The sequence below is a fragment of the Phaeodactylum tricornutum genome, chromosome 16, assembly GCF_000150955.2.
Source record: "Phaeodactylum tricornutum CCAP 1055/1 chromosome 16, whole genome shotgun sequence".
In the NCBI taxonomy this organism is placed as follows: Eukaryota; Bacillariophyta; class Bacillariophyceae; order Surirellales; family Neidiaceae; genus Phaeodactylum; species Phaeodactylum tricornutum.
Window position 1 is genome coordinate 296,031 of NC_011684.1, and position 25,368 is coordinate 321,398.

Below are 25,368 nucleotides of genomic sequence, written 5' to 3' on the forward strand. Positions count from 1 at the left end.
GCAGTTGCTCTCACATAATAACTTAGAGCTTTCTAGAGCATGATTAATATTTACTATCTTTAGTAGTTGTCATCGAAATTTTGCTACTCAAGAATGGGGATCTAGAAAGATCGTCCACATCTGAAGTTGCAGACAATTCAGAAAGGGATGCTTGGTCCGTGCTATATTACCGCTGTCTTGCACTACAAACGTTCTCGTCGCTCATCCCACAAAAGAAAATCGTACTAAAAAAATAGGTTTGTTTCAGCTTCTAGGCGTCGCTTGGTCTACGGCTGTGGATCGGAGCTATTGTGTGCGGAGAGATATTGCATGTACTTCATTGCGTTGGGTATAGGTACTGACGGCTTTGCCGTTTGATATTGGTTGAAATATGCATACCCAGGTTGAAAAGGATTAAGGTGAGGTGGGAAAGCTCGCAATGAATCAGTAGTGTGGCTCGTTTGTGCGATGTTCGAACAATAAGACGGAGGTAGCGGCGAAGGATTGATCGCAAAAGTAGCAGCTGGTTGGTATTGTACTTTTGAACTCAATCCTTGTTGGACGTAAGCTGGCGTCCAATAATTTGGAGGTCTAAAAGGAGGAATGTAGCCGAAGGTATCATATGGAGCCCCGTTTTGTGAAGAGGTACTCGAGATACCTTGTCCGCAAGTTGATGCAAATTGAAGGCTAGTCAATGCCTCCGAATTTGACTTATCCGCGGTAGAGTCCTGATTTGTTCCATTTGCTGGAGCTCGGAATCCGGGAAGGCCTCCGTCTGGTTGTGATGGGCTCCGTAGCGTCATCGGGATTGAATCACATTCGGAAGACAGCTCTTCAAGCGCGTCGTCAAAATCGGTATCTGATTTCATGAAAGACGTGTCCGAACTAGTCGATGACAAAGTGCTTCGATCAGACAACAGCTCTCGTAACAAAGTTGCGCCAGGGGAGTTAATGGTGACCGATTGGTTGGAGCCGTAGACGTCTGGGCATGACGCGCTCGACGGAGATTTTTCACTTATCGAGGAGCCCGAGTTGGACGGCGATTCTACAGTCCCCTGATCGTCTTCGAGTTCCACAGACCTTTCGCTTTCGCAACCCACACACCCTTCAAACGCGCTCACGAAGCAAGCTGTTGATTCACTTCTCGAATCAATGTGTATAGTTGCCGGAGGAGGACACAGATGGCTTACATCTGCAACTCCGTTCAACGGGAAGGATGTCTGAGAAGAGGTTACTATGCCTTTGGTATTATGTGCGGTCCCGAGTTCTTTGTGGACAGAGAGCAAAGTAGGCAACATTTCTTTTCCGGAGGTAGGAGTCGGTCGTCCCTTTTTTCTGGGAATATGCTCAGATTTACAGTTTTCACAAAGCCATTCCTTTTCAGGTACAACACGGAGGTTTACACAACGAGGATGGTAGGTTTTGTTGCATCGATCGCAAATAAGTAAAAGCCCCCCATCTTGGCAGACAAAGCACGTATCATACTCCAGAGGCTGGCGGCGTAGCAGAGACTTCCGTTTTTGGTAAACGCTGCTCTTGCACTTCCATCGGTAGTAATGAACTATAACCTTCTCCCTTCGCGTCTTCAAGGCGCGGGCAGTAGAATCCATACCATTCCCATCTCCATGGGCATTCGCTGCTAGTCGTTCAAAGATAGATTCAAGTTCTCTACGTTGATCACCGTTCGTGATCTCAATCGACATATCCGGATTTTCGTGGTACATACCGATAAACTCTGTAAGTGCAGCCTTGGTATTGTAGCCACTACGGTGTAGAGCCTCCATGAGCTGGAATGAAACATTCGACTCCTTCGCCTTTTCCAAAAAGCCGTCAAGGTCCTGCCCGGACAGTGTCGCCAATCGGGCAAGCTGTGGACTCCAAATTACAACGCCTTGCTCCGATTTTTTAAAATTGTTTGACGGTATTGGTAGTTCTGTGACTTGAAAATTGGGCCCAATACGGCTTCCGGGATTTTCGCAAGGACTATGAAGGTCATCGTCACCGAAATGATTTTGGGAAGGATACGATCGTTTATTGTACTTGTGTGATATTCTTTGAGGGCTAGCGCCCATTCCGCCGCTTCCCGGAGTCCTGAGCCTTTCTTGATAGGGACGAGGGGCCGGCGAATGGAGCATTTGTGATTCGTTACCAATGTTTGCTTCATCGGGCGAGTTGAGATTTCCATGTCGGAGCTCAGAACCGGGACAGACTTTTTCCGTGTACATTGCCTCATTGTGATACCAGTCTTTTGGTGCATCGTGGCGAATTTCCGAGACACTCAACACACACGTATCGATGTCATTCGGAATTTGCGTTGTTATCGATAAAGAAGGAGAGTGTTTTCCGTTCTTCGCAGCAAAATCATTCTTCGATGAGGTAAAGCTTTGTCTGTCAGCGAACAACGCGTTCGGTTGCTTTCCTCCTGTGCCGGATGGATTGATCACCACCGACGATGATGTGAAATCGCTTGCTTTCCCGTTACATGGATCAATTTCGTGTTTCCAATCCATGCTTTTAGACATCTCCCCAACGCCTTGGTTCTGTAGAACGTCAACATCGTCGTAGTGGTCCGTCCCCGTATTTTTGTGATTTCCAGAAAAATTACTGGCCACCGATGAGTCATTCCCACTCAAGACACCGTCTTTGCTTTGAGTGCGTGCATCGTCTTTCATAGTGTTCGACATACGCCGGCGTTTGTTCGCAGTCGGGTACCGCTGGGTCGCACTCATGGTCAAATGTGTTCCGTTCGTTTCGGGCGACCGCTCGGACGAGGGAAGCTCGACGCATTGATTTGTCCGGGACTTTTCCATGGTAAAGAAATTGATGAAAAGCAACCAACTGTTAGAAAGTCAGATTGTACCATACAAAGAGCTTACTGCTAACGCTTTTGGTAATTTGAAACAGCCAGTTTTGCCTGCATTAAAATATGATGTGCGCCATGCCGACAACGCCTAGGAAACCGGCCGCAACAGATAGAGTTACGAGTCCCACCGTCCGTGGACCTGGACTGGTTGTGGCGGCATCGAAGCAAGCCACGTCTAGGAGCATATAGAAACCTTAATGTCACAACTTATAAATAACTGATTTTAATACGCAATATTGTTGTCGGAAACGACACCATTTTAACAGAAACACAATTTATGTTAACGTTGACTGTAAACAGATTTGCGCTCCATTATCCACAGCGCCCAGCTATAATAGCGGAACTACCTAAGGTAAGAAGGATGAAGGCCACGTCCGATCACTGCATTCGTACTCACAGTTTCATAATACAATCCAGAATGACCACGAAACACAGAATACGCAAATCGCTCACTCCATGATTTTTGTTTGCCGCAAATTAATGCAAGAAGTCTGTTTCCTACCAAGTACGTTTAGTCCCGATATAACGTTGATATCTCAAGGCGACAAACGCTTCTACCGTTCCTTACTGCATCGCATCTCGCGCAGCCACTTACAAGTCGCCTTTAAGTTCCAGGCGAGAGCGAGAATCTAGTTGTGCCGGAAAAGAGTATTCCAACTATGCTAATTTGATGTTTTGCCAAAAAAACTTGACAACAGCTCAGCCTCAATAGTTGCGACATTGATCTCCAGTGTCTGAGTGATTGTGCAGCACATGAACTAGCCGATTGGCTGCGTAGCAGACGTCGACTCGACAGCTGGCTTTTTTGATAAGAACGATGTCAAAATCTTGGATGAAGCAGGCGGTTCTTTTCGCTTTTTAGATGGGCTTTTCGAGACCTTTTCGAACAAAGGTTCGCGAGGCTTCACGGCTCTTGGCTCGTTGTCAACGGCTACCGACAAAGTAGCTTTCTTTGTAGAAGATACGGCAGTTAATTGTACCCCAGTCTTTCGCTTCTTACCTGACGTTGATGTCGCCTTGATCGATGGGGTGTCCTGTAAAGCCTTCCTCTCTTTTTCAGTGGGCATAGTTAACGCAGTCGCTAGTGCTTCTGTACCAGGCAGGATTGGCGGGTTCGACGACAAGTCTGCCAAGCCCAACTCCGACTTGGCCGGCTCCTTCACTTGCCAGTAAGCCCCACTGACAGGATGTTTCCGTTTCTCCGCAACAGACTCGAGAATGCGCATGGCTTCCGCGCGGCTCGATGCAATCGACTCGTGAGCTATCAAGAGCTCGTCGACTACACGTTCTTTTGAATTGAGTGTACTATTGTGTACAAATTTCGCAATAGTGCGTAGTACATCTTGTGAATCATTTTCAACAGACTTGAGATCCTCTAGTCCAAGCTTATCGAGTACTTCACCTTTTACCTCCCAATAGATGCCCTTTACAGGGTGCTTCTTTTTGTCGGCCATGGACTCGAGCACTCGCAATGCATGAGCACGGCTGCTAGTGACGCTTTCATGCGCCTTTCGAAGCTCGTCGACGACCTTGTCTTTCGATGCAAGGGTGCAATTGTGGACAAACTTGGCAACGGTCTTGAAATCGTCCTCGGACATTTCCTGACTTCCCGGTGCCTTGTTACTAGCTTCGGCAGGAGAAGCATCGGAGAAGCTTTCGTCGATCAACTCGGGGGGAAACGCGTCCAAAAATAAATCGCAATCATATAGAACCAATGCCTTATGAGATGCTAAAATACGAGAGGCCTGCCGAACATCCAAGCCCTGAACGCATTTAGCAGCGCAGGAGACATGGGCGTCAACGATAGGTTTGCCATCTCTCGGCGCGATGACATGTACGATTTGTTCCTTCTGTTTCGGACTATCGGCAGCAGCCAAGGCTTTTATACGAAGCCTTCTCGTTTCATCGTCTAATTCGTCATCGATTTCATCGTCGGCAGCCAACCAGCCGTCTTCGTCGTCTCCTGCGGCTTCTTCTTCCTCTTTGTCTTCTTCATCATCGTCTCCCTCGCCGTTCTCCAAATCTTCTCCGATTTCGTCGTCACCTTCTTCCCATTCCGCCTCACTATCGTAGTCGTATTCCAATAGAGTGGTCTCTTTCCGAAACGGTGTCTTTCCCGTCACAATGGAACCTCTTTTACTCCACGTGCCGAAATAGGGTGGCCGAACGTCTTCGTGAAACCGGAGGAATTTATATTTGTTTGGAACGGTTATCGTTTGCTGCTCTGCAAAGGGCTGGGCCCCGAAGGCTCCATTTTCCGGCACTACAGTCACAAAAACCTCCATATTTACCATTTTTGTCCGGCGGTGTCGACTTGCTTTCCAATAGCGTCCATGTCTGCTACACGCTTGAGACTTGGAAGGAACGACCCCTCGTTCCAAAGCAGCACGAAAGGCGACGACATCGAAATGACTTTTCGTTGGCTTGAGAGGAGAAGTGGGAGCAGAGCCCAGTGTCGGCTCCATCTCGCAGTCTACCGCTTCCATCGCTTCGACAAAGGATGTCAAATGCTCATGCGTTGCCTCTTCCGAAGCTTTCTTCGTTGCAGATAAGAAACTCATCAAGCAGGATTTTTGCTTGCGCAATTTGGCTTGTTTCGCTTCCGTAGCCTCACGTGCGGCATCTTCCTTTTCCTGAAGCTTGCGATCGGCTTCGTCCTTTTTACGCTGCTTTTCCGCCTCGGCTTCGTCTTTTTTCCGTTGTTTTTCCGCGGCAGCTTGTTCTTTGATTCGCTGTTTAGCGGCGGCCGCTTCGGCTTGTTGCGTAGCCTTGGCGACGGACGCCTCCCGTAGCTTTTTCCGCTGGGCCTGTTCCGCGAGTTTGGCCGCTTCTTCGTCCCGGGCGTACTTGAGCAAGCGTGTTTGCTCGAGCACGAGACGAGTGGTGAGCCTTTCAAATTTTTTGGTCGAGGCTGGTTGGGGTGGCGCTGGCTCCCGCAACCACCAGGCGTCCATTTCGGTCAAGACTTGGAGGACTTTGGCACAGCTTTGAAACTCGGCCGCGAGCTTGCGACGCGCGGAACGCGCTTTGAGGACGAGCTTGCGCGAGACGGGTTCCAGCAACTCCGGAACGGTCAATTCCCATCGCCATACGTGATCCGGCCGATCGTCTTCCAGTGCACGGACGGGTGGCGGCGACGGTGCCGCTACCGAATCCCCGTCGCCGGTGACCGAGGCCGCGGACGGGTGTTTTACGTATTGTTTACGGTTGGCCACGAGCGGGATCTTGGCCGTGACGAGAGTGTGGGTAAATACCTTGGTGTTGTAGATTCCATTGAGCTCGTTCGCAACGTATGCCGCCAGCGCTGCCAGCGGCAAAGCACTGCCTTCCACGAGTGCCGCTAGGCATTCTACGGCTGGTTCCGGAAAGTCACTCGATTCCGTGGCTAAAATCTCATCTTTCGACAACGGGGATATTTTGGGCAAGGCCACGGTAAAGTCTTCTTCCGCAATAGTTCGGCAGCGTTGCAACACAGATTGGGCGCGGGCCTGAGCCTGAAGGCGGAGTGAGTCGTATTGCGCCGACGGACGCGTCTGTGTTTCGTTGGTGGAATGGACCGTACGGTGGTCGGAAGAGGCCTCTGTGTCTACTTTGGCACGAGGAGGACTCGAGGTATCGAGACGGGCGGAACCGTGGCCTGGTTGCACCATCGCGGCATCGTGTACTGACCGTAAGCTCTGGGTGGTACCCGTGGGCACGATCGTCTTGGTACAACTCTTGTTTGTTCCCACGGTATCAATTGTAAGATCCACGACGGCTGGTTCGTGCGTGTCGGTCGTCAGCGTCTTCCCCCTGGAGCCCCGATCCGTCGTTGATTTTGTGGAGGCCTCCTCGGGTGGAATCGTCGGCGCGTCTTTTGTTGCGGAAGCGACCGTTGGTGGTGGTGGCGTCGTCGGATCCCGCCGATCGTTCGGTGTGTTGTGATCGAAGCAAGGGAGGAGATTCACACGGCCGAGGCAAATGTCCATGAGGGCCGCCTGCTGGGGTCCGAGTCCGGCACGGGTCCCGACGGAGGATGGCACGACGGGACGAGCGGCGGGAGTGGTAGCCTGGGACTGGGACCGCGCACTGCGGGTATTGGCCTTGTTTGTCGTCGTCGTCGTCGTCACGGGGACGGCGGTGCGGGGCAGGGACGTCGGAGTCGTGGAATCCGTGCGGAGCGTCGTACGGCTCCCACACGCCTTCCGCGGGTTCGTCGGGCGGACGGACGATGGTGATCGTTTCCCAACCGCAAAGAATCCGGCGAGTGTCTTTTGCTGTTGTCGAGGCAACGCACTACGGGATGGCTTGGTATCTGTTGGAGTTATTTTGCGGGTTTCCGGAACGCTCCCGCACGGCGTCGCGTCGTCCGCCGCAGCGTTCGACGAGGGCGACGCATTCGCAGCGGAAGTGACGGTGACCACGGAAGCCTTCGATGTTGCAACTGACTTTTGTAGACGTTTGCCTAGTCCGGTGGTGTCGTCCTGGTGTGTTTGGTCATTGTCATCCTCGACGATGTCCAAAGGAACTTCGATGGAGGCAAGGGAAGGCATGTTGTTCACCAACGATCGCGCGCGACTCTGGGGAAGGGTGAACGAAACTGGAGCCGATACGGCGTCGCACTGTCTCGTTGTTTTTTCGTGAGTGCTTGTCTACACAGCGTTTCGGAACCGATGCGTGTGGGGATACTTGGTAGAAGAGTGCAATAGTGGTTGTCGAAACCACCGGGTGCAGTCGTCGTAGCAGTGGGTAGGTAACGAACCTGTCCGAGGAAGGAATAGGTACACACCAAAGACGCGAAGAGTCGGATCCGCATAGGCGACCCACACCGTGGGTGCCGTGTACGAGAGTGTTGCAGGAGAGGGAACGCATCGGATCCGTCCGTCCGCATTGCGAGCGTACGGAACAGGGATGGGTCGGCGCGCATTCGAACCGTCCGCGCCGCGACCTCCTCCCGTTCTTGATTTCGACTTCCGGGTTTTCCGCCTAGTCGTGGAGGGACTAGTTCTTCGGACTGGCCATAAGTTCCGGAAGACGTCCCCGTCTCCCAGTGGCACATTTCCGAACACAACGACATACGGAGTATTTTGAGTCATGCTCCATAAACGTGTTCCGAAACACATATTACCCGACTATTGACTCTGTCAATATGAGGAGTCGATGGAAAATTCACAAACATCAATTCGTCACGGGACGGGAAACCGATGTTTAACATAGCGTGTCAAGGTTCGATAAACGAAAAGAAGCTAGTCTATTCCTTTATCTATATGAGTTGTGAGCCAGTGACCAGCTTCGTTCCAAATCTTGTTCTCCTAACCATCCACAAAAAGACATCAGAAACGCCGAGTGATGTCAGTGCAATCTTTCCACATTTAGGAAGTAGAGAGCCATATGTAGTTTCAGCGGAAGAAGTCACTGGTAATCTTTATAGTCTCTGATTCGTGAATGTCAGTCATAAAGTTCACGATGTGACACGTCGTTACATCTTCAACATGGGTTGTCTATAAGAACTTTTTCTCACTTGGGTCGTGCCCGACATGACCATTGTCCATTCTGCGTCGAACTATAGTACCATTCCAATACGATCCGTGCTCCGCCTCCTATCGGGAGCAGGACACCGCCTTCCGTACGATTCTCACGATTGGGGACGCGACCACCAAAAGGACCTCGTGAGAAACGTGAAAAGTGCTTGGATTTAGAAGTTTCCCTTGCCTTCGCAACGCCGCGAACACGGGTGGCCGGGTAGGTAATCTTACCGATCGACCGGTATTTTTCTGTTTTTTTTTAAACGCTCACAAACATTTTCTTGCAATCTTTTGTTGGTTCGATACCATCACAACAGAAGAAGCAACAACAAAAACAGCGGAAAGCCCCACGAGAGTCTGCGTTTCGACATGTCGTATACGCAAGCCCCTCCTCCGCACGGCGATGACCTCCTTCGCTCAACAAGTACCCTCGCGCTCAACAACGTCGGAGTCGCACTCCTAGAGCGATCCTGCTTCCGTCAAGCTATGGGCACTTTCCGGGACGCCCTGGCGAACCTCCAAGACATTAACAGAAGTTTTGCTAAGTTGCGCCTCCAACACGCGACGCACCGCTTGGCCTCTCCCCAAATCGATCTGCCCCGCGAAAGTGCCAACCCACATTCCGACAAACTTCATGCATTCCGTATCGAAACGCTTTCGGACACGGATTCCGTACCAAGCCTGTTGGCCCGCATGACGCAAACATTGGTACCGACGACTGCGCCGCTAGAGCCTTCGCCTTCGTCGTGCGATATCCAGAAAGCATATTCGACCAACTTAGTTCCCCGCACCTTGATCCTATGCCCAATCCGCATGGAACAGATAAATGTAGGAGAAGGTACTAAGCTTGCCGTCCTGCTCTACAACTTTGCGGTGGCGCATCTGTGCTTGGCAGAGACGATCACGACGACCATAGTCAGTGATGACGACGATGAGGAGGAAGGCGACGAAGATACCAACTACCACGAACAGCAAGATATGGACTGTCTCACTTCAGAACAAGATTTTCTGTACGATAACGCCTTGCAGATCTTAAATCACATCAAGGACATGCTATATTCGTGGATTGCCAACGAAAGGCGCGCCGATTTTAACATGCCACACGCGTCGGGGGCAACATCCGTGCAACATGTCACGTCGGGAGCCGGCGAAAGCCGATGGTACGGAAATTGTCTCCCGTACCTCTACGCGGCTCCACCGGAAGTTGCCTACTTGCTCGCCGTTGGCTGCGACCCTGGTCGCTTGTTGCGGCAGTTGTTGCAAATATTGGTATGGGACTACACTGGTCACGTGTTCGCGGCCAACGAATTGCACGGTGACGCCGATGCCGCGTTTGAACAGACCTGGTATTTGAGGGAAACGGCGGCTCAGTTGCAAATGTCTTTTTATCAAAACAGCAGCCTCGCGATGACGATGACTCGAAGGGGATGGCGTTTCCCTAATCGCGAAATCAACACTTTTCAGGATCCAATCAGCGTCATCGCAACCGGGACCGCTGATGCAGCATAGGACTTGTGTGGGTTGTCACGAGATCAGCCTTACATTAATGCTGGTCGAAATTCTGACCGTGACGTTTGCCAAAGTCTTGTGGAATGATGAAGACTTAAAATACGTTGATGCAGGACCAGAATCATTAATAATAAATCGGATTCTGTCCTGGTAAATATTTTTATATCTGAAAACTGATGACGTCGTATCATAGAAAATCCGATGATTCAAAAGTAGCTACGAATTTGGACAACACGAACATTAACAAGTGTTTTTGTTGAACCCAGCGCATGGGATCTTGTGATGTACATGTCTGAGAGCGTTATACATAGGGCCGGTTCCAATGAAAACGGGGGGAATGTCAGCGGAGGACAGGCGTTGACCAATCAAGACGATCCCACTACAATGTTGGTCAGTGATAATACAAATGATATTTGACTGTGAAAAGGATCAATCCTCCATTATCCTACGCGTGAGGGCTTCTTTCCGGATCCGCACTGTCTTTGCAAATCCGCTTACGATCATCAGTTACTATGAAGGTGCGGGTTTGGTACATTCTTTGCGCCTCTAGAAACTAGGAGCGATTTGATATCGGTCAACACGCGGTCCGCCTGGACTCTACAACATATTCATGTCTTGATACAATTCCAAACAAATGTTGCATGTTTTGTGATTCTGTTACGGTTGTGAGGAGTCTTGGCAGGGTTGCCTTGGAAGAATCCAGTTGGACACTGTTTGCCTTGACGAGTCTTCTCGACCTGGTCAACGGCGCCTTGACGACTGCAATGCCACCTAGGAACCTGTAATCATTTTGAAAACGGTATATTCTTCGTTTATGAGCAAGGAAATCTATCTCCAGGAATCGAGGGAGCTTAGGCCAGGACACTTAAGTCTATACAGAGGCATCAAGAAACGCACTTTACATGTAGGGATCAATTTCAAATGAGATTATTTCAGGCTGCTTTCTTTTGACAGAGAATCCATTCAAAGTATGCAACATGAATTTTACTACTACATAGTATGTAATGCGATCCTCTGATTGACTGTGAAAAGTCTATGGCTGCTGTTTACGTTTCAGAGGCAAGAAAGCAAGTAGATTGTATGCGTCTTTCATTCTACTTTGCAGTGTGCAACGTCATTGAGACGTTTGATGTGCCACCACGGATATAGAGCTGGCTTGTCTACTCGTCGTGATGACTGTAAGACATAGCAGTCTTCCCAGCTTGGGGCTCTCAATACAGTTGAAGAGGGTCGGCTATACCATTTTTCGGCCAAAGGACAACTGAACCCATCTACTTTCATTATTAATTATTTGACAAACTGACAGTAAGCAATACGTAGTCCAGCTAGAAAGCGGTCCCTGGTATCGTAGAAAAAAAAATCTCTATTTAAAGTAGGTGCACGCACGTGTCTGTCTATTCAACCTACCACAACTTCATGACGACGCTTTGGGTGAGGACAAATTAGCTCGTTTTCCTTCTATCAGCACACTCGACCCGCTTTTCATGATTTGGGGAAATCGAACTATCCCCGACAACCTTCAAGCTTACTTCGGAATCTCCTTTCGGCACTCCAGACTCTGATTTTGTCAGAACCTGTCTTGCAATGTTTTGTATGCCGATTTGCCGTTCATTCCATCAACAGCATATATTCAGGCTTGAACCACTCCACTTTTACGGTCTGAAGTAAAGCGAGCATGCTTGGAAGAACGCGACAATACTCCGCTTTTGCGTCAAGCACAGACTGTCATATAGATGGAGCAAGTTCTTTTTTTTGGTTGGGACAATTCGAGACCCTTTGCGCTTTTGATAGCTGGACGTCGTCGCAAAATGCCCCCCGGCGAAAAGACTGGCATGAATTCGAGGAACTCGAAAAGTTACCCTCCCGTAAAACAACAACCCAGGATATAGCATCGACGAATCCAGTTCAAGCCATGCTACAGCTGTACCAGGAGCTTGGTATTTCCAGCCTAAACAGCTGTATGTCGTTTATGTCGCAGCTTCACAAGGGGCAAATACGCTGGACGTGTAAGTTTCAGTGCCCAATTTCGGGTCGAGTTCACTCGGCCTGCGACGTTTTAAACGATGACAATGTAGGTTGGTCGACCAAAAAGGCAGCACAGAAGGCTTGCGCTGTAAATGTTCTTAACACCAGCTTTCATGGCGATAAATTGCAATACGGTCAATTTGATGGTCGCAGAGCAAAGACGTTAAAAACGTCGAGGGGAGTTTTAGACGTTTCTATTCCTTGTGGACCATCAGCACATTTCAGCTTCCCGAAAGACCACTGGAAAACAGCTCGGCTCGTTCCACAACGGCGGTGTTCACTGTTTGAACTCATCATTATGACAAATGACGCCCAGCCACTCTCCCTGCTGACTCAACGAGTTGGTCTTTTGTACCCAGAGTGTCTGTCTTTTATTTCCGTAAATGAAGTCTTTGAGACTCATTTCGGGACACCACGAGAAAAGCAATTATACAAAGCTCGACTCATTCGGGCAACGCCTTGTACTCTAGTGGACGCAAAAGAAGTCGCGTGGCTACAAATCTTCAATCGGATTGTTACAGATTGGAAAAATTATGGTTTAGGACGGGACGCCGTGCGGTGGCTCCTTCCTGAGCGGTACTTGCGATGCCAAGATTTCGCCGGACATGCAACAAGTATGCTAGTACCCTTGAGTCCTGTTGGTGATCCAGCGATTGACTGGATTATGGTCAAAGATGAACTGGAGAACAATGTTCAATGTTGCCTTCTAAAAGGATCAGATCATCCAATTGAAGTGGTGTCGACCGACATCTTGCGCAATCGCATTTTGATGCAAGGTCGGACGAGATACTTATATCGCGTGTCTACAAACAAAAGAGTTTCTTTACAATCAGATTTTAACAGCAAAAGGAATAATCCTGGTTCTTGCAATCTTCAGAATGAACTACAGGGATGCAGAGCTGACCTGGGGAAGAAAATGTTTGAGGACAACTATTGGGAGGAATGCGGTACGCTCCTCATATCGTTTCAATTACCTTGCCACTTATTGCGAATGCCAGCCTCACAACAAGCCAATATTTTGTGCCGTGTTTATTTATGTTAGATACAAGTTTCCAGTCTCCTTACAAAGTACCGATCCCTACTGTTAGAGTGGATCGATTGGCCAGATGCAGTCCGTTTTGTGACAAAATCAATGACAGTGAGGTTTCGGTTATGTTAGAACCTGAATCTACCTTCCTTTTGCCAACCCCCCTGGGCTTTCTCCATGTGGCGTCGTTAATGGAAGATTTTATGGCGGATTTAGAGAGAAAGATGTACATCTTTCAATGTGCATCACATCTGGAACAAGCGTGTGAAGCACAAGCTTTAAAATCAAATACGACGCTCGATGGACACCCTCCTTCTGTACGACCGAACTGGAAGCACAGACAAAGCAATCTGGCTAGACTCCTACTCGAAGCTACGACCGTTCATCCCCAACCTTTTTATGAGAGGTTAGAGTTCCTTGGTGATGCCGTCTTAGGCTTTTGTCTGGCACTGAATGCGATGACTCGAAATGCCTCTCTAGAATATGATTGGGAAGAGCTTGGCCTTGTTATCTCGAACGCGGGCAAAAACAAGGCTCTCGCAGCCATTTGCCATCGAGCTGATCTAGAGGCCCTCGTTACGTACCCAAACTATCGTTGGAAGAGTGCTTATCGCCCTGGACAGTCTATAAAGGCGAATGTCTCACTCGAGAGCCAGAAGACAAGCGACACATCTCGTTTCGCGCCCCATGAGATCGTGGAAAGTGTAATCGCTTCAGTATATTTGTCGGATATGGCAGAACTCTCTGCAATAAAGGGAAGTCGTCTTGTAACGCTCATGAATTTGCTGCAACCACCAATGAATTACAAAGGCAACACTTGCTTTACAAGGCAAGATAATGAGTGGTTTACTCTTGCTGAACCCTGTATTAAGGCGCGCTACGATTTTTCAAACAATCTTGAGTGGAGCAGAATAATCGACAAAATCGGTCAATTGATAGATACGGATGCTCCACGAGCAACGCGGCTCCAGGTGGGGTACCAAAACTACCTTGACTGCCTTGCGCCGTCTTCATCTGCGAAGGATTTGGAGAGCGAAATACCAAAGATCCTTCTCCAATGTGCTCTTTTCGACGACTCTCTAGCGGATGAAGCGGAGAACGTCCATTCCGGCGCCGTTGAAATAGCCCTCGTACGTGACACGCTAGGCCAGCTCGGTGGATACAGCCTACAACTCGCAATTTCGGAAGACGCCTTCCGCAGATTTCCCGAAGCGGAACCTCGAGATTTGCATCTTGTACGGGCTTGCGTAAGTAAATGAGGTGGTCTACTTTACAAGCGTGTCGTCGTATGTCTGAATACGCTCATTTGTGTTCTAGGCCATCGCAGACGATGTTGTCGTCTACATTATGTTGAAAGCTGGTTTAGACGGAGCCTTGTATGAGCAACCGCCCCCGTTCTCACATGTTTTTGAGTCCATGATGAGGGAATCAGATGAACGAGGAAGGCGACTCTGGCAGCAGAGTAAGGGATGGCTGTTAGAGTGTGGACTGCGTGGTTTTCGGTCACGCCATCGAGCATTTGCCTGGGAGGGTTTTGCTCACAAAGACAAAATAGAACCGCAGTATCCTGGAATTGCTGGTGGGCGACTTGCGGGCCATCGGAAAAAGGTACCATCTTATTTAACGGAGGACTTGGCGTTCTCCTTCAAATGCACTATCGGTGCACTAGTCCTTTCGCTGGGCCTTGATGAAATGTGGAATTTGATTGGTCCGTTATTTCACGAAGTATTACTGCTGTCTCCTCAGGAATTGCGACGTGAGTTCCAACTATCTTCTACGATAGTTCAGAGCGCCTGAGGTGAGATGCTTTTCTGCGCTTCTCAGGAGTTGCAGAATAAAGGCAATATTTGAGATTAACAAAATCTTTGAAGAATAAAATCGTGCTTGAGAATCACGCGACGTTCCGAATTCGTCTACAGAGTCTACCCAAACGTTGGGACGATAGTAAAAGCTTACCGTATGGATCGTAACAACCTTGATATCAAACAGCCCCTACATGGAACAACATATCAGTCGGCGTATTCGCTGCTTGAATCGTCGTTCTCCTCGCCATCGAAACTCAAGTCAAACGGAGAATCCATGTCAAAAGGGACCGATTCTTGCCGGGTCAAGTGGGCAAGCTGTTTCCAGTCGCTTCGAACAATACAACTGGCCAGAACTACAGCTGCAGAAATGTATCCAACGGAAATTGAAGCTGCGACTGCCTGCAAGTCGAATTCAAAAGCAAATATGCAAAGAAAAGCCAGAGGCATTGCACATAGCCATCGACACGCAAGAACGGTCGACGAGGCTAGAATGAAACGACCTTGAGAGCCGACAAGGCTCCAGTATACTTGGGCAAATGCCATGGTAAGATTTGCAAACCCTGTCATACCAACAAGACTACTGAAAAGATGCTGTAAGGTTGGGTCTGTTGTGAGGGCAACCGTAATGTTTGGCCCTACCATGAGAAAAACAGAAGTGCAAACAACTGCTTCAACAAGTGTCCAAAAAATAACCTTGCTGGCTAGAGTCTGAGCTTGGAAGGGGATATTTTCGGCCAAATAATACGATACTCGAACAGCTGCTGCTTCCCCTATTCCTTCGGACGTTGCTTCGAAAATTTCCCATACTATTCCCATTAGCGCCCACGTCGCAACTTCAGCACCACCGAGTCGGCGAACAAAGAACGTTAGGAGCTCCCACTGAAAGATACGAAATGTTCTTAGCACGGTGTCTTAATGGACATGTACGTTGCAAGATATCATCCTGTTCTTACCTCGCGGAGCTCCACTAAAGAACCAATCAAGAGAGGGATTGTAAAAGAGACGAAGCAAACAACAGATTCCTTGTCCTGCAAAATAATAGAAGATAATGTTAGGCTATTTCGCTAGCTCAGAAACCGCATGGCCACGTTGCCAGGTGACGAGACTGACCGTTAGCGAAAGCGAACTGAGTAGCCCGCCCCGGAACGGCTGCACCCATCCTTTTACGACAACGTATAAAACCTTAGCTAGGACTTGGGCGATTCCAAAGATAACTTGAATCCATCCCACCGTCACCAGACTTGGTTCCGCGGTCGTTGTGATTACTACTGCAATGGTAGCAAGCTTGAGCATAGACGTCAAAATATCCACAGTCGATTCCAAACCCGTCTGATCGGTCAAGTGAAAGACCAGCATGAATGCACGCGACACCCCTTGAACCAAGTAGTCAACTACAACTACTTGTGTGTAGTCAAGCGCTAGAGATGCAATGCTTCGTGACGAAAGTAGCCAATACACAATGTCTTCCATTACAAACACCCACATCAGCATGACGGGTACACCGACTAGTAACTGCATAATCATGGACAATTGCACATACAAACCAGCGATGGAAAACCCCGCTTGTCCTCCTTGTGACAGCGCTGTATTAATCATTGTCCATTCGGCATCCGCCATAGCTCCGGAAAGTTCTTCTGTTGTCAGTCGCAGTAATAGTGATACTAAGACAAACGCGACCATGGAATCAGTTGTCATGGTATGGCAGATGAGCCCAGCCAAAATTAGTCGGTACAGAGGATCCACAACGGCTGCAATCGTTGGCGGTATTGCGCGCCGAAATATTCTCTTTGTCTCGACATCCGGATTTGCTAAGTCCAAAAGCCCTCCCAGGGAAGTAAAGACTCTTCTAGCACTTTCAGTCAGAAGTTGCTCTCCGTCGATATCGGGTGCAGAGGGCAAGGATCTTCCGGGGTCATGCGCATCGGCGGCATCTTCCGGCGAAACTTGATCCGGTTGCATTGGCGGCATGAGAGATGCATCACTATTTGCGAATGATCTTCGACTGCGTGATCTTTGTAGATATTTTTGTCGATAAAACTCGGCTTCTCCTTCGACACGGCCTTCTTGTAATATATTGTTTGCTAGATCACTCATTCCCTTGTTCGAAGGAGCTCGACTGCCCGGCCGCGAATTCCAGCTAGTTCTAGAGCGAGACGCCAATGAGCTTTCTTCACCTGAGGTTTGGACATGTCGCTCGTTCTGTACGTGTCGCTGAAAGGTTTCCACCCGGCCGAGCGGATGCCTGTGCTTCCAACGCATGGCGCTGGGGTCCCAATGAGATCTCCGTACCGCCGACTTGCGAACTTCGTTAGCACTGTTCTCCGTTCCCGGTGGATCCTGCAGTCTTGAAGTAGTGGCTGCACTAGCGCGACTTGGTACAGCGTTCACAGCGGCTCCGTATCTTGACCGAAACTCGGGGGACTCGAGAAACTCAACGGTATTGTCAGGACTATGACTGATGTGGGTACGCTCAGGAAAGGTCATGCGTATATTCGCCGCATCGATACTCCTTCTACCGGTCTCATGCCGTAAAGACGTTTGTGCCGTGTCGGCGTGATTCAATGGATAGTCTTTGGCTTCCAACTCGGATGGTTCAACAAGATTCGGACCGGCTACAAGTGCGTCTCGTGGCGCAATGCGTACCATTTCCACTCCAGCGTTGGGTGGCGGCGAAGGCGATGTTTCAGGATTTTCTGACATGCGTTCTCCGGGAGGTTCTTCTTGTGCCGAAAGTAGATGAAGCTTTGGTTTGCGGAGTGTCCAGAAGGCTATGAGGGCTAGTCCTATACCGACGTAGGTTACAACAAAGACAAGGAACCCTGTGGGCATAGCAGTAGTTTCTATGCCATAGCCTTCAAAGCCATCTTGAGTGTCTGCTTCCGTCGTTGCTGTTTCGGCCATTCTCGCTTTTGCTTCTTCAGCTGGTCACGGGGGTTGTTTTTGCGTTGGATTGCAAGCACGAGTATATTTGAAAAGACGTTTCTGTTTTCAGAAAAGACAAACGGGTTCCGAAGCGAGAGCTCCGCCCAGCGCAAGAAACGTCCTTCGATAAAATGGAACAGTTAAAGCCAGAAAGCAGAGTTAATTCCGCAGCACTTACATTAACTGAAAATATTATCAGCAGTGATCATGTTGACTGTGATGTGATGCGCTCTATGCTTGATCTTGATGTGCCGCTATCCATCGTCAACACTGCTGCTCGTGTTTTTGGGGTTGATATGTATGGCGTGACTCTGATGCAGAATTGCCATATGCCCAAATCGCCGTGTGTAGCATGCCGGAAAGTGACACAAAATACGGACTTCGAGTAACGAATGAATAACTCTGAGTTTAACCGTTGAAAACAAACGCTACATAGTATCTTGGTGAAGGTTTAGACACATAGACAACTGTTTCATTTTCCTGTGAGGTGAAGAAAATTCGATTACTGTAAGTCGGGGTACTGTTCTCGACATCCCATAAAAATGCTGATCCGTGGATGTTCGAAATCAAGGAATCGATGTGTAATTTCAATCAGGTTTACATCTGGTAGAGCAATTCATGAACGTGGGAAGTCTCATAATATTTTGCAGCTCGAATTTAGACGACTCGGTATAATAAGAATAAAACGAACGGGTATTTTGGTCACTCTATGTCAATACTTTGGATCTGAACGTCCGCAAGAGGCTTGTCTGACTCATCCGTCTTTGTATTCTCAATAACCGTGCACACGTCCATGCCGCGAGTGACCCGTCCAAATACTGTATGCTTGTTATCTAGCCACGGACAAGGGACTGTCGTAATGAAAAATTGAGATCCATTGGTGTTTGGGCCAGCTGTTCAAAAAACGCGTCAGTCTAAACATCGTAATTGTCAAGGAGAGAGTGCTGCAAAACGCACCGTTGGCCATCGACAAAGTGAAAGGACGATCATGCCGTAAACCGGGCACAAACTCATCTTCGAATTCCCCACCCCAAATACTTTCCCCTCCGGTACCGTCTCCCAGTGGATCTCCAGTCTGAAGCATAAAACCTAAGCAGAAAATTGAGTTACGTTTAGCGTGGCAGACAGGCTCTGGAAGAGTCCAAGAACTAGTTGTTGGTCGACAACTTACCTTTGATAATTCGATGAAAGATGACATTGTCGTAATAGCCTGACTTGGCATGCCCAACAAAGTTCTCAATCGTCTTGGGTACTTGCGAAAATAGCTGCAGATGTATGTCTCCCAGAGTCGTCCGTATGACAGCTCGAGAAGCTTGGGATGTAGTGTTCGTATGCCGACTTTCGGTATGGATTTGATCCTGACCGGATGGCGCTTCGTTCCAAACGTCTCTCCGTACCAGCACATTGTCTGGCGCATCCCGATCGTCCACCGGATCCAGCTGACTAAACACATATAGGCGCCGCTGGTTGTAAGCTAGTGCTACTAACAGCACATCACTGGCACGTTCAATTTCATCCGCTTCGGTCGCGGCGCTGGTCTTTTTGCTAGCATTGCGGGACAGCTGCAACTGACGATTTACTTTGGCATCACCCGGACAGAGGCAAATTGAGAGGAAGCGCATCTGGCTCGCATCAGCCTGCCCAATCATTTTGACGAGCTTGTTCTTTCTCCACTCAATCACTTTAATACCCACGAGTGCCGGAATTAGCAGGTATTTGCCGCTGCCATCAAATTGGAAAGCAATGCGTTGTGGCGCACATCCAACCGGTGCGCTCTTCGACAGTGCCATGCCAGCCGAATACACGGTCGATTCGGCATCCATTTCCCGTTCCAGAGCCGCTCGTTGTCCGTATTCAATGGTATCGAGATGGAACGGCGAGTTTCCAAAAATGCGGTCGTATGCCTTGAGGCGTTCATCGTACGTGACGCGAACTTTCCCGGTACGGTGTTCGAAAATACGAATTTTCCGATCGGATCCGTAAATTGCGAAATGCTCACCCGTCGGTTCAATGGCAATAGCAGTGGCAAAGGTCTTTTTGCGAACAAGTTCGTACAACTGAGTATCCACTTTCGATCCGTAGACGATGCCGTGTCGGCTCGGTACCAGAGGTCCTCCCACAAGCAAGGCAAATTTCTCGTCCTCAGTGCCTTCATCTGCGTCGCTGGTTCTTTCCGATACATCCGGAGTCCCCCAAGAATCCCATATTTCTATAATTCCTTTTTGATCGGTTGAAACTACGCAATGATGTGTCGCATTGTAGGCCAGGCACGTGACAATATTGGACCCGTGCATCGTTAATGTTTGAACGACACGCGATCTGTCGGGTGCGTGGAGATAAATATCCCCCGTGTCGGCGGCACCGACCGCCAACAAGGTTTCACTCCGATTCGCCGAGCGTAACCAACAGCACGCCGTACCGAGCGGTCGTTCCGTACGTATCATGGCGGTCGCGTCGAATGTGCTGACGTCGTAAAACTTGATAACGTTATCGGCCCCCACGGAGGCACAAACTCCTTCGTCGGGATCCATGGCGAGTGCGAGCACGGGACCTGCGTGGGCTGTAAATGACTTGGCAAACTCCAGACAGGGATGTTGGCCTTCCACCGGCTCACCGTCGACTTCGAGACGCTTCCAAAACTTGACCGTACCATCCTGTGAAGCCGAGACGACGTAGCCGTATTTGGTGGAAGTAACGACCGCCGTCAGCGTCTGTGCGTGCATCCTGCCACGAGGAAAGAGAAAGAGCGGATTGTGAGTTGACATCAAGACGGTGTGGAAGAAATAAATGTCACGGAAGCCAAAAGGCTCGACCGAACGTACCACGAGACGTGATAGTGACTGCTGGAGGGGATTTCGCGATTCCAAAAGCGTTTGGGCGTCTTGAGACTTTCGCTTTCGGCGATGTTGTCTCGCGGTCGCTTCTTGCTTTCCTCTTCCGGCATCTTGGTCTTTCTCTGGAAGTACTCGTTGTGTATTTTGGACGACTGCTCCCTGATTTGGAGTGTTGCCGTGTAGTGTGCGTACTATTGTGAAACCGCTGTGGCGATTGGATCATACATGGTAGCCAATCTCTGTCGAGTGAGCGCTCTTACAGTTGGTCACCATCCTCTCCTTGACTCTGGTGTACTGTGACCTACTAGGTCTCGAAACATTTGAAATGTTTTTAAAAATCTTCCGTTTCTTGTTTGAATATTTCAAACCACGTCACGGGTGCGACCACGCCTCCAACCTCCAACGCAACGCCAAAGCAACGCACGTCCCAACCAAATTTCACCATGAGGGAGCGAGAAGCAATACGGACCGCTCGGTCGGTTCGCGGAACAATCCACGGAAACACCAGCTACAGCGATAAATCGATAGTAGCGTCAGCCATCGTGCGACCAATCGCGACTAAGACCTCTTGTTCGAGATGAAGCTGAAAGTCCTATCTGTCAACTGGATTTTCTGTTGCTGTCTCGTCGCAGCCCTGCAAAAGAGCACGGATCCTCCGACTCGTCCGCAAATCGTCCAAGATGCGTTCAACAACAACACCCCTCTGTATTACTTTGGTCTAGGATCCAACATGCTGCGATCCAAGCTAGAGAATAGGTCTTCGCAGGGTAAGATCGAGATCCTGAGTATGGAACCCGCCGTAGTTCCATCACATCGGCTCGCCTTTAATCTTCGCGGCTTTCCTCCACTGGAACCAGGCATGGGGAGTTTGGAACCGGTAAACGCTACAAGCCGTGCTCTCATGGCATACAACAAACCGGAATGTCACGGCGCACTCGTACAGCTCGTGCCAGAAATGTACGAGCGCGTTATGAAGTCCGAAGGCGTCGGTATGAATCAATCGGGCTACGAAGAAATCGTCGTCACAGCCGTTCCCTACGATCCCCGCAAACCACCCGTACAAGCCATCGCCCTGCGTGCCAAACCCCACGTTCGACTACGCCGGGATCCCAGCCCGTCCGCACGATATATGGACATTTTGCGCCAAGGTGCCGCCGAACTGCAGCTCAAGCCTTGCTACCAAGAATTCTTGGCGCAGCATCCGGTACAAATACTCCCGACGTGGTTGCGTCGTCTTTCTATATACAACCTCATATTTACCTTCTCACTCTCGAACAAACTCAAGTGGCGAGGTGTGAGTAAAATGCAGAGCTGGCTACTCTTTCGAGTCTACGTCCCATCCAACGCCTCCTGGATTTGTAGACACGGTTGTTCGGTTTGTACCGCAGGCATTCTCTTGCCGGGAGCGATTCTGGGATCCGCCATCAAAATGGTGGTCTCAAAATGGGGTGGCGACTTTCCGCCGTTCCTGAAGCGCATGATGGATCTTTTGGACGATCCATTGGTGGCTGCACCTAAAGCCAACGCTGAAACTGTGGAACCTAAATAGAAAAACGACCTAAGCCACACCTTCGCGCCAGCGTAAAAAGGGAGAAGCCTGCTCCGAGTACGGATAACGCGGAGAGTACATTGCAAAGAATGGAGTGCGGGTTTATCCTACGCAGTGTATCTCTCTCTACCTTTGTCGAATTCCTAACTACCAGACTATCATCAACAAATCTTGCTACCTGTACATTGTGCTAGTATGTAGCCTTAGCAGTGGCCGATGTCTAGCACTGCCTTTGCCGTTCAAAAACTATCATCAACACATACCAGTCCCATTGCTGCGGCTTTTCGCAGCCCGTTAGGAAGTCGAAAATCGATGAGATTTCGTTTACAATTTCCTTTTATTGCCAGTCTCTACCCTGCTTCTTTCGAGCCAGCCTTGCATACTCAGTCCACAATTCCGCAATTTTCGTGCCAGTAGCTCGTTTAACTCGCTTTTGGAACGCATCTACACAAGCAAAGCTGTATAGGTAGATTTAAGGTCACAATCAATTGCCGCTTTCCTGGATATCATTTACCACTAATTTGAGTCAGTTGCATGTTTGTACAATCGTCTATTCGCCTACAAAACTGAAATTCTCGTTTTCTATAGTCTGTTACTAAAAGAGAGATTGATCAAATGACGTACCTTCCATTTCCAGGGGGAAGTAGCTACTTTATGGTATTCATAGTTCGCTTATGTATCGGCGGCAGAAGGTCCAAAACCGGTCATAAAACGTGAGCTCGGGTTTTATTTGTTCGCGGGTGTGCTATTCCAAAGAGGCGGGGGTCGAATCCAAACGACACCCTACAGCGAGGCAATCTCTACTCCTATTCACAGTAACAGTCAACCAAGAACCAGCAACGATCGCGACAACAAAAGAGGAACGGTCCTTTTTCGCTTGACGCCTTCTTTAAATCCTTTGACGTTGGACCACTGCTTCCAGGAAACGCTTTGGCTGTTTCGTACCTCAAATTTTTTCAAGCTACTTCGCAAAGTCAGCAATAGTTTTGCCGTCTAAAAGAATTCTCTGGTACAGTCGGGAATACCATAGCAGAACCATTTGTGTTGAACCGACAACGAACGTATATGGCAGCGTCTACCACTCGCAAACGCAAAGGACGAAGTACTAGTAAAAGCAGTAATACAGACAAAACGATGTGGAGCAGCAAGAAGAAGAAGCAAATCGTCTCGGGAATTGACGAATTGGCCGCGGCCAACATGTTTCAAGAAATTGCCGACGACGACGACCCAAGCGTTTCTAACCTCGAAGGTATTTTTTCACTCGGCGAGAAGCTCGGAATAGACGCTACCGAAGACATTCGTATTTTGGTCTTGCTGTGGAAGATGGGATGCTCCAAAAAACCAGGACAGCTCACTCGGGATGAATGGATGCTAGGTTGTGAGGCTTTGCGGGTTGATTCCTGGACAAAACTACAGGCACTATTGCCGAGTTTAGAAACAGGATTTTTGGATCATAATACGTTCAAAGATTTTTATAAGTTCTGTTTCCAGTTCAATCGACAAGGCACGCATCGGACGTTGGACAAAGAACTGGTCGTCGATCTGTTGAAAATGGTTTTCTCGGATCATCGAGTTTCAAAAGAGCGGCTGAGTACCTTTTGCAAATTTCTAGAAAAAAGTGAAGGATATCAGCGTATTACGCTGGATCAGTGGACCTCATTTCTCGACTTTTGCGTTGAATGCCCTGACCAGACATTGACAGGCTACGATGAATCGACTTCGGCTTGGCCCGTCATGATCGACGAATACGTGGAATTCGTTCAGGGAAAAATGTGAGCTAGTCGTAAGCTTCAATTTTAAATAGACTCTTTTTATAGGCTGTTATTTGAGGTGCTATTTGTTCGTACATGGTAGTGGCTTTTCGCCTACGTCGACATTTCAGAAACCCATGCTTTGAGCTTTTCCTCGTTGCTACCCACGTACTTGCCTACAAGTTTGCCGCTATGAAATGCCGCAAAGGTCGGTAGAATAGCGATTTTATACCGCGCAGCAATTTCGTCTAAATCATCGGCATCGGCTGTAAGAAATTCAGTTGACCGCGACTTTGCCGACAATTGATTGAATAGAGGCTGAATCTGCTGACATGGTCGGCACCACGAAGCCGTGAACTTGACAATCACTTTATTCCTAGAAGACAGTACATTGTCAAACTCTGCAGTTGTTTCCATCGATTTCAATTCATCTTCACAGAGAGTAGTGGAGGAGCAACATGTTCGAGAAGACCGATTGGTTCCCGTGTTGCCAATTTTATTTGTCAAGACTGGCGCAACAAAAATGCTCTTCAAGTAACCGACGCCCCATTTCAGGCACATAAGCAAAAATGGCACTATAGCCGAGTATGGAATACAAACTCCACCAATGCAACAAGTGGACATGATCTTCAAGGAGAGTGCTAGTTGGAAGGCGAACTTTTTTCTGTTCAAGCAAAAGAAGTATGTATATTTTCATACGTAAACACTTGTCTTCTAATTCGCATGACTATGAGAGTGAATACGAACAGCTTTCATTCTGCAGCAAGCAATTCATTTTGGTTTTGATTGCAAGATAATTAAATTTATATAATGTCATTTTTGATGAAGAGGTGTGTGCAGAGATGGTCTAGTTGGTTATGACGACTGCTTAACACGCAGTAGGTCCCGGGTTCGATTCCCGGTTTCTGTATAATTTTTGGGATTGCTTTTTTTAATTTACAGTTACATCCCAGCTACGCCATTCCTGGCAGTTCGATCGGGGCCGGTCTTGCCGAGACGTGAGGCAGTCAAAAAAGGAAGCACAATTCTGTTAGCCCTCACTCGATCTCTTTGTACAGCATAAAGCCTTCTTTTTACCTACAACCTCTGTTCTCTTTTGCCGACTACGAGGCAGAAAATTTTCATTAAGTGCCTGCAATTCCCAATCTGTTGCAGAGGCACACTTTGCATCACGAAAGCCGTATTGCTTTTAGCGACCCTCAATTTGGTATATATCTCCAACATATGTTTGACGGCAACCACAAGTCGCATCGACAAGTGAATTTCGGCAATAGCCGACACAAGAGAGGACGCGGTGATATTCTTGAGCAATCGCGGCGTCTGCGAGAGGAGCGACAGCGAAAAGCTCTTGAAAATCTGGCATCGCTGCGGCTTCAACGCATTTATCGAGGCCATCGCGATAGACAAAAGTTGGCCGTGCAGTTGGAACTGGCCTTACATAACGTACATCTGGATGTTGGGGAGTACACCAGACTTCTGAATCTGCGACTGGGACTGGGTTCAATACGTGGCAGGCATCTGGTGCTGTCATCCTTCGCTGAGAAAATAGATTCGGATCGATGTGGTGAATCGTGTGTTCTTGCGCATCGCATCGTTTTGA

General features: G+C 48.8%; 7 protein-coding genes across 8 annotated transcripts; 3 read left to right on the plus strand and 4 right to left on the minus strand.

Annotated features, from left to right (window-relative positions):
* Nucleotides 1-266: 266 nt before the first annotated feature.
* On the minus strand, nucleotides 267-2,789 carry PHATRDRAFT_48135 (predicted protein; the record flags this gene model as incomplete). Its single annotated transcript, XM_002182620.1, has 1 exon — nucleotides 267-2,789. The coding sequence occupies one exon, from the start codon at nucleotides 2,787-2,789 to the stop codon at nucleotides 267-269; it is 2,523 nt and encodes an 840-aa protein (XP_002182656.1).
* An 811-nt stretch (nucleotides 2,790-3,600) lies between these two features.
* CAF1-subunit-A (chromatin assembly factor subunit) lies at nucleotides 3,601-7,944 on the minus strand (the record flags this gene model as incomplete). The annotated part of the gene is made up of 2 exons (XM_002182621.1): nucleotides 3,601-7,443; nucleotides 7,480-7,944. 2 exons carry the CDS (start codon nucleotides 7,942-7,944, stop codon nucleotides 3,601-3,603), a joined length of 4,308 nt encoding a protein of 1,435 aa, XP_002182657.1.
* A 712-nt stretch (nucleotides 7,945-8,656) lies between these two features.
* On the plus strand, nucleotides 8,657-9,855 carry PHATRDRAFT_48137 (predicted protein; the record flags this gene model as incomplete). The annotated part of the gene is made up of 1 exon (XM_002182473.1): nucleotides 8,657-9,855. The coding sequence occupies exon 1, from the start codon at nucleotides 8,716-8,718 to the stop codon at nucleotides 9,853-9,855; it is 1,140 nt and encodes a 379-aa protein (XP_002182509.1). The 5' UTR covers nucleotides 8,657-8,715.
* A 1,675-nt stretch (nucleotides 9,856-11,530) lies between these two features.
* PHATRDRAFT_48138 (predicted protein) lies at nucleotides 11,531-15,764 on the plus strand (the record flags this gene model as incomplete). The annotated part of the gene is made up of 3 exons (XM_002182474.1): nucleotides 11,531-12,827; nucleotides 13,040-14,154; nucleotides 14,225-15,764. 3 exons carry the CDS (start codon nucleotides 11,531-11,533, stop codon nucleotides 14,702-14,704), a joined length of 2,892 nt encoding a protein of 963 aa, XP_002182510.1. The 3' UTR covers nucleotides 14,705-15,764.
* A 2,572-nt stretch (nucleotides 15,765-18,336) lies between these two features.
* Nucleotides 18,337-20,578, minus strand: PHATRDRAFT_38525 (predicted protein; the record flags this gene model as incomplete). Its single annotated transcript, XM_002182622.1, has 4 exons — nucleotides 18,337-18,527; nucleotides 18,592-18,723; nucleotides 18,806-20,358; nucleotides 20,457-20,578. 4 exons carry the CDS (start codon nucleotides 20,576-20,578, stop codon nucleotides 18,337-18,339), a joined length of 1,998 nt encoding a protein of 665 aa, XP_002182658.1.
* A 467-nt stretch (nucleotides 20,579-21,045) lies between these two features.
* PHATRDRAFT_38526 (predicted protein) lies at nucleotides 21,046-22,017 on the plus strand (the record flags this gene model as incomplete). Its single annotated transcript, XM_002182475.1, has 1 exon — nucleotides 21,046-22,017. The coding sequence occupies one exon, from the start codon at nucleotides 21,046-21,048 to the stop codon at nucleotides 22,015-22,017; it is 972 nt and encodes a 323-aa protein (XP_002182511.1).
* A 1,798-nt stretch (nucleotides 22,018-23,815) lies between these two features.
* PHATRDRAFT_56521 (predicted protein) lies at nucleotides 23,816-24,392 on the minus strand (the record flags this gene model as incomplete). 2 transcript variants are annotated; one of them, XM_002182624.1, is made up of 1 exon in its annotated part: nucleotides 23,816-24,392. In XM_002182624.1, the coding sequence occupies one exon, from the start codon at nucleotides 24,390-24,392 to the stop codon at nucleotides 23,883-23,885; it is 510 nt and encodes a 169-aa protein (XP_002182660.1). In that variant the 3' UTR covers nucleotides 23,816-23,882. The 2 variants fall into 2 exon arrangements, with proteins under 2 accessions (XP_002182660.1, XP_002182659.1); XM_002182623.1 differs by having other exon boundaries at nucleotides 23,816-24,385.
* Between the last annotated feature and the right edge of the window lie 976 nt (nucleotides 24,393-25,368).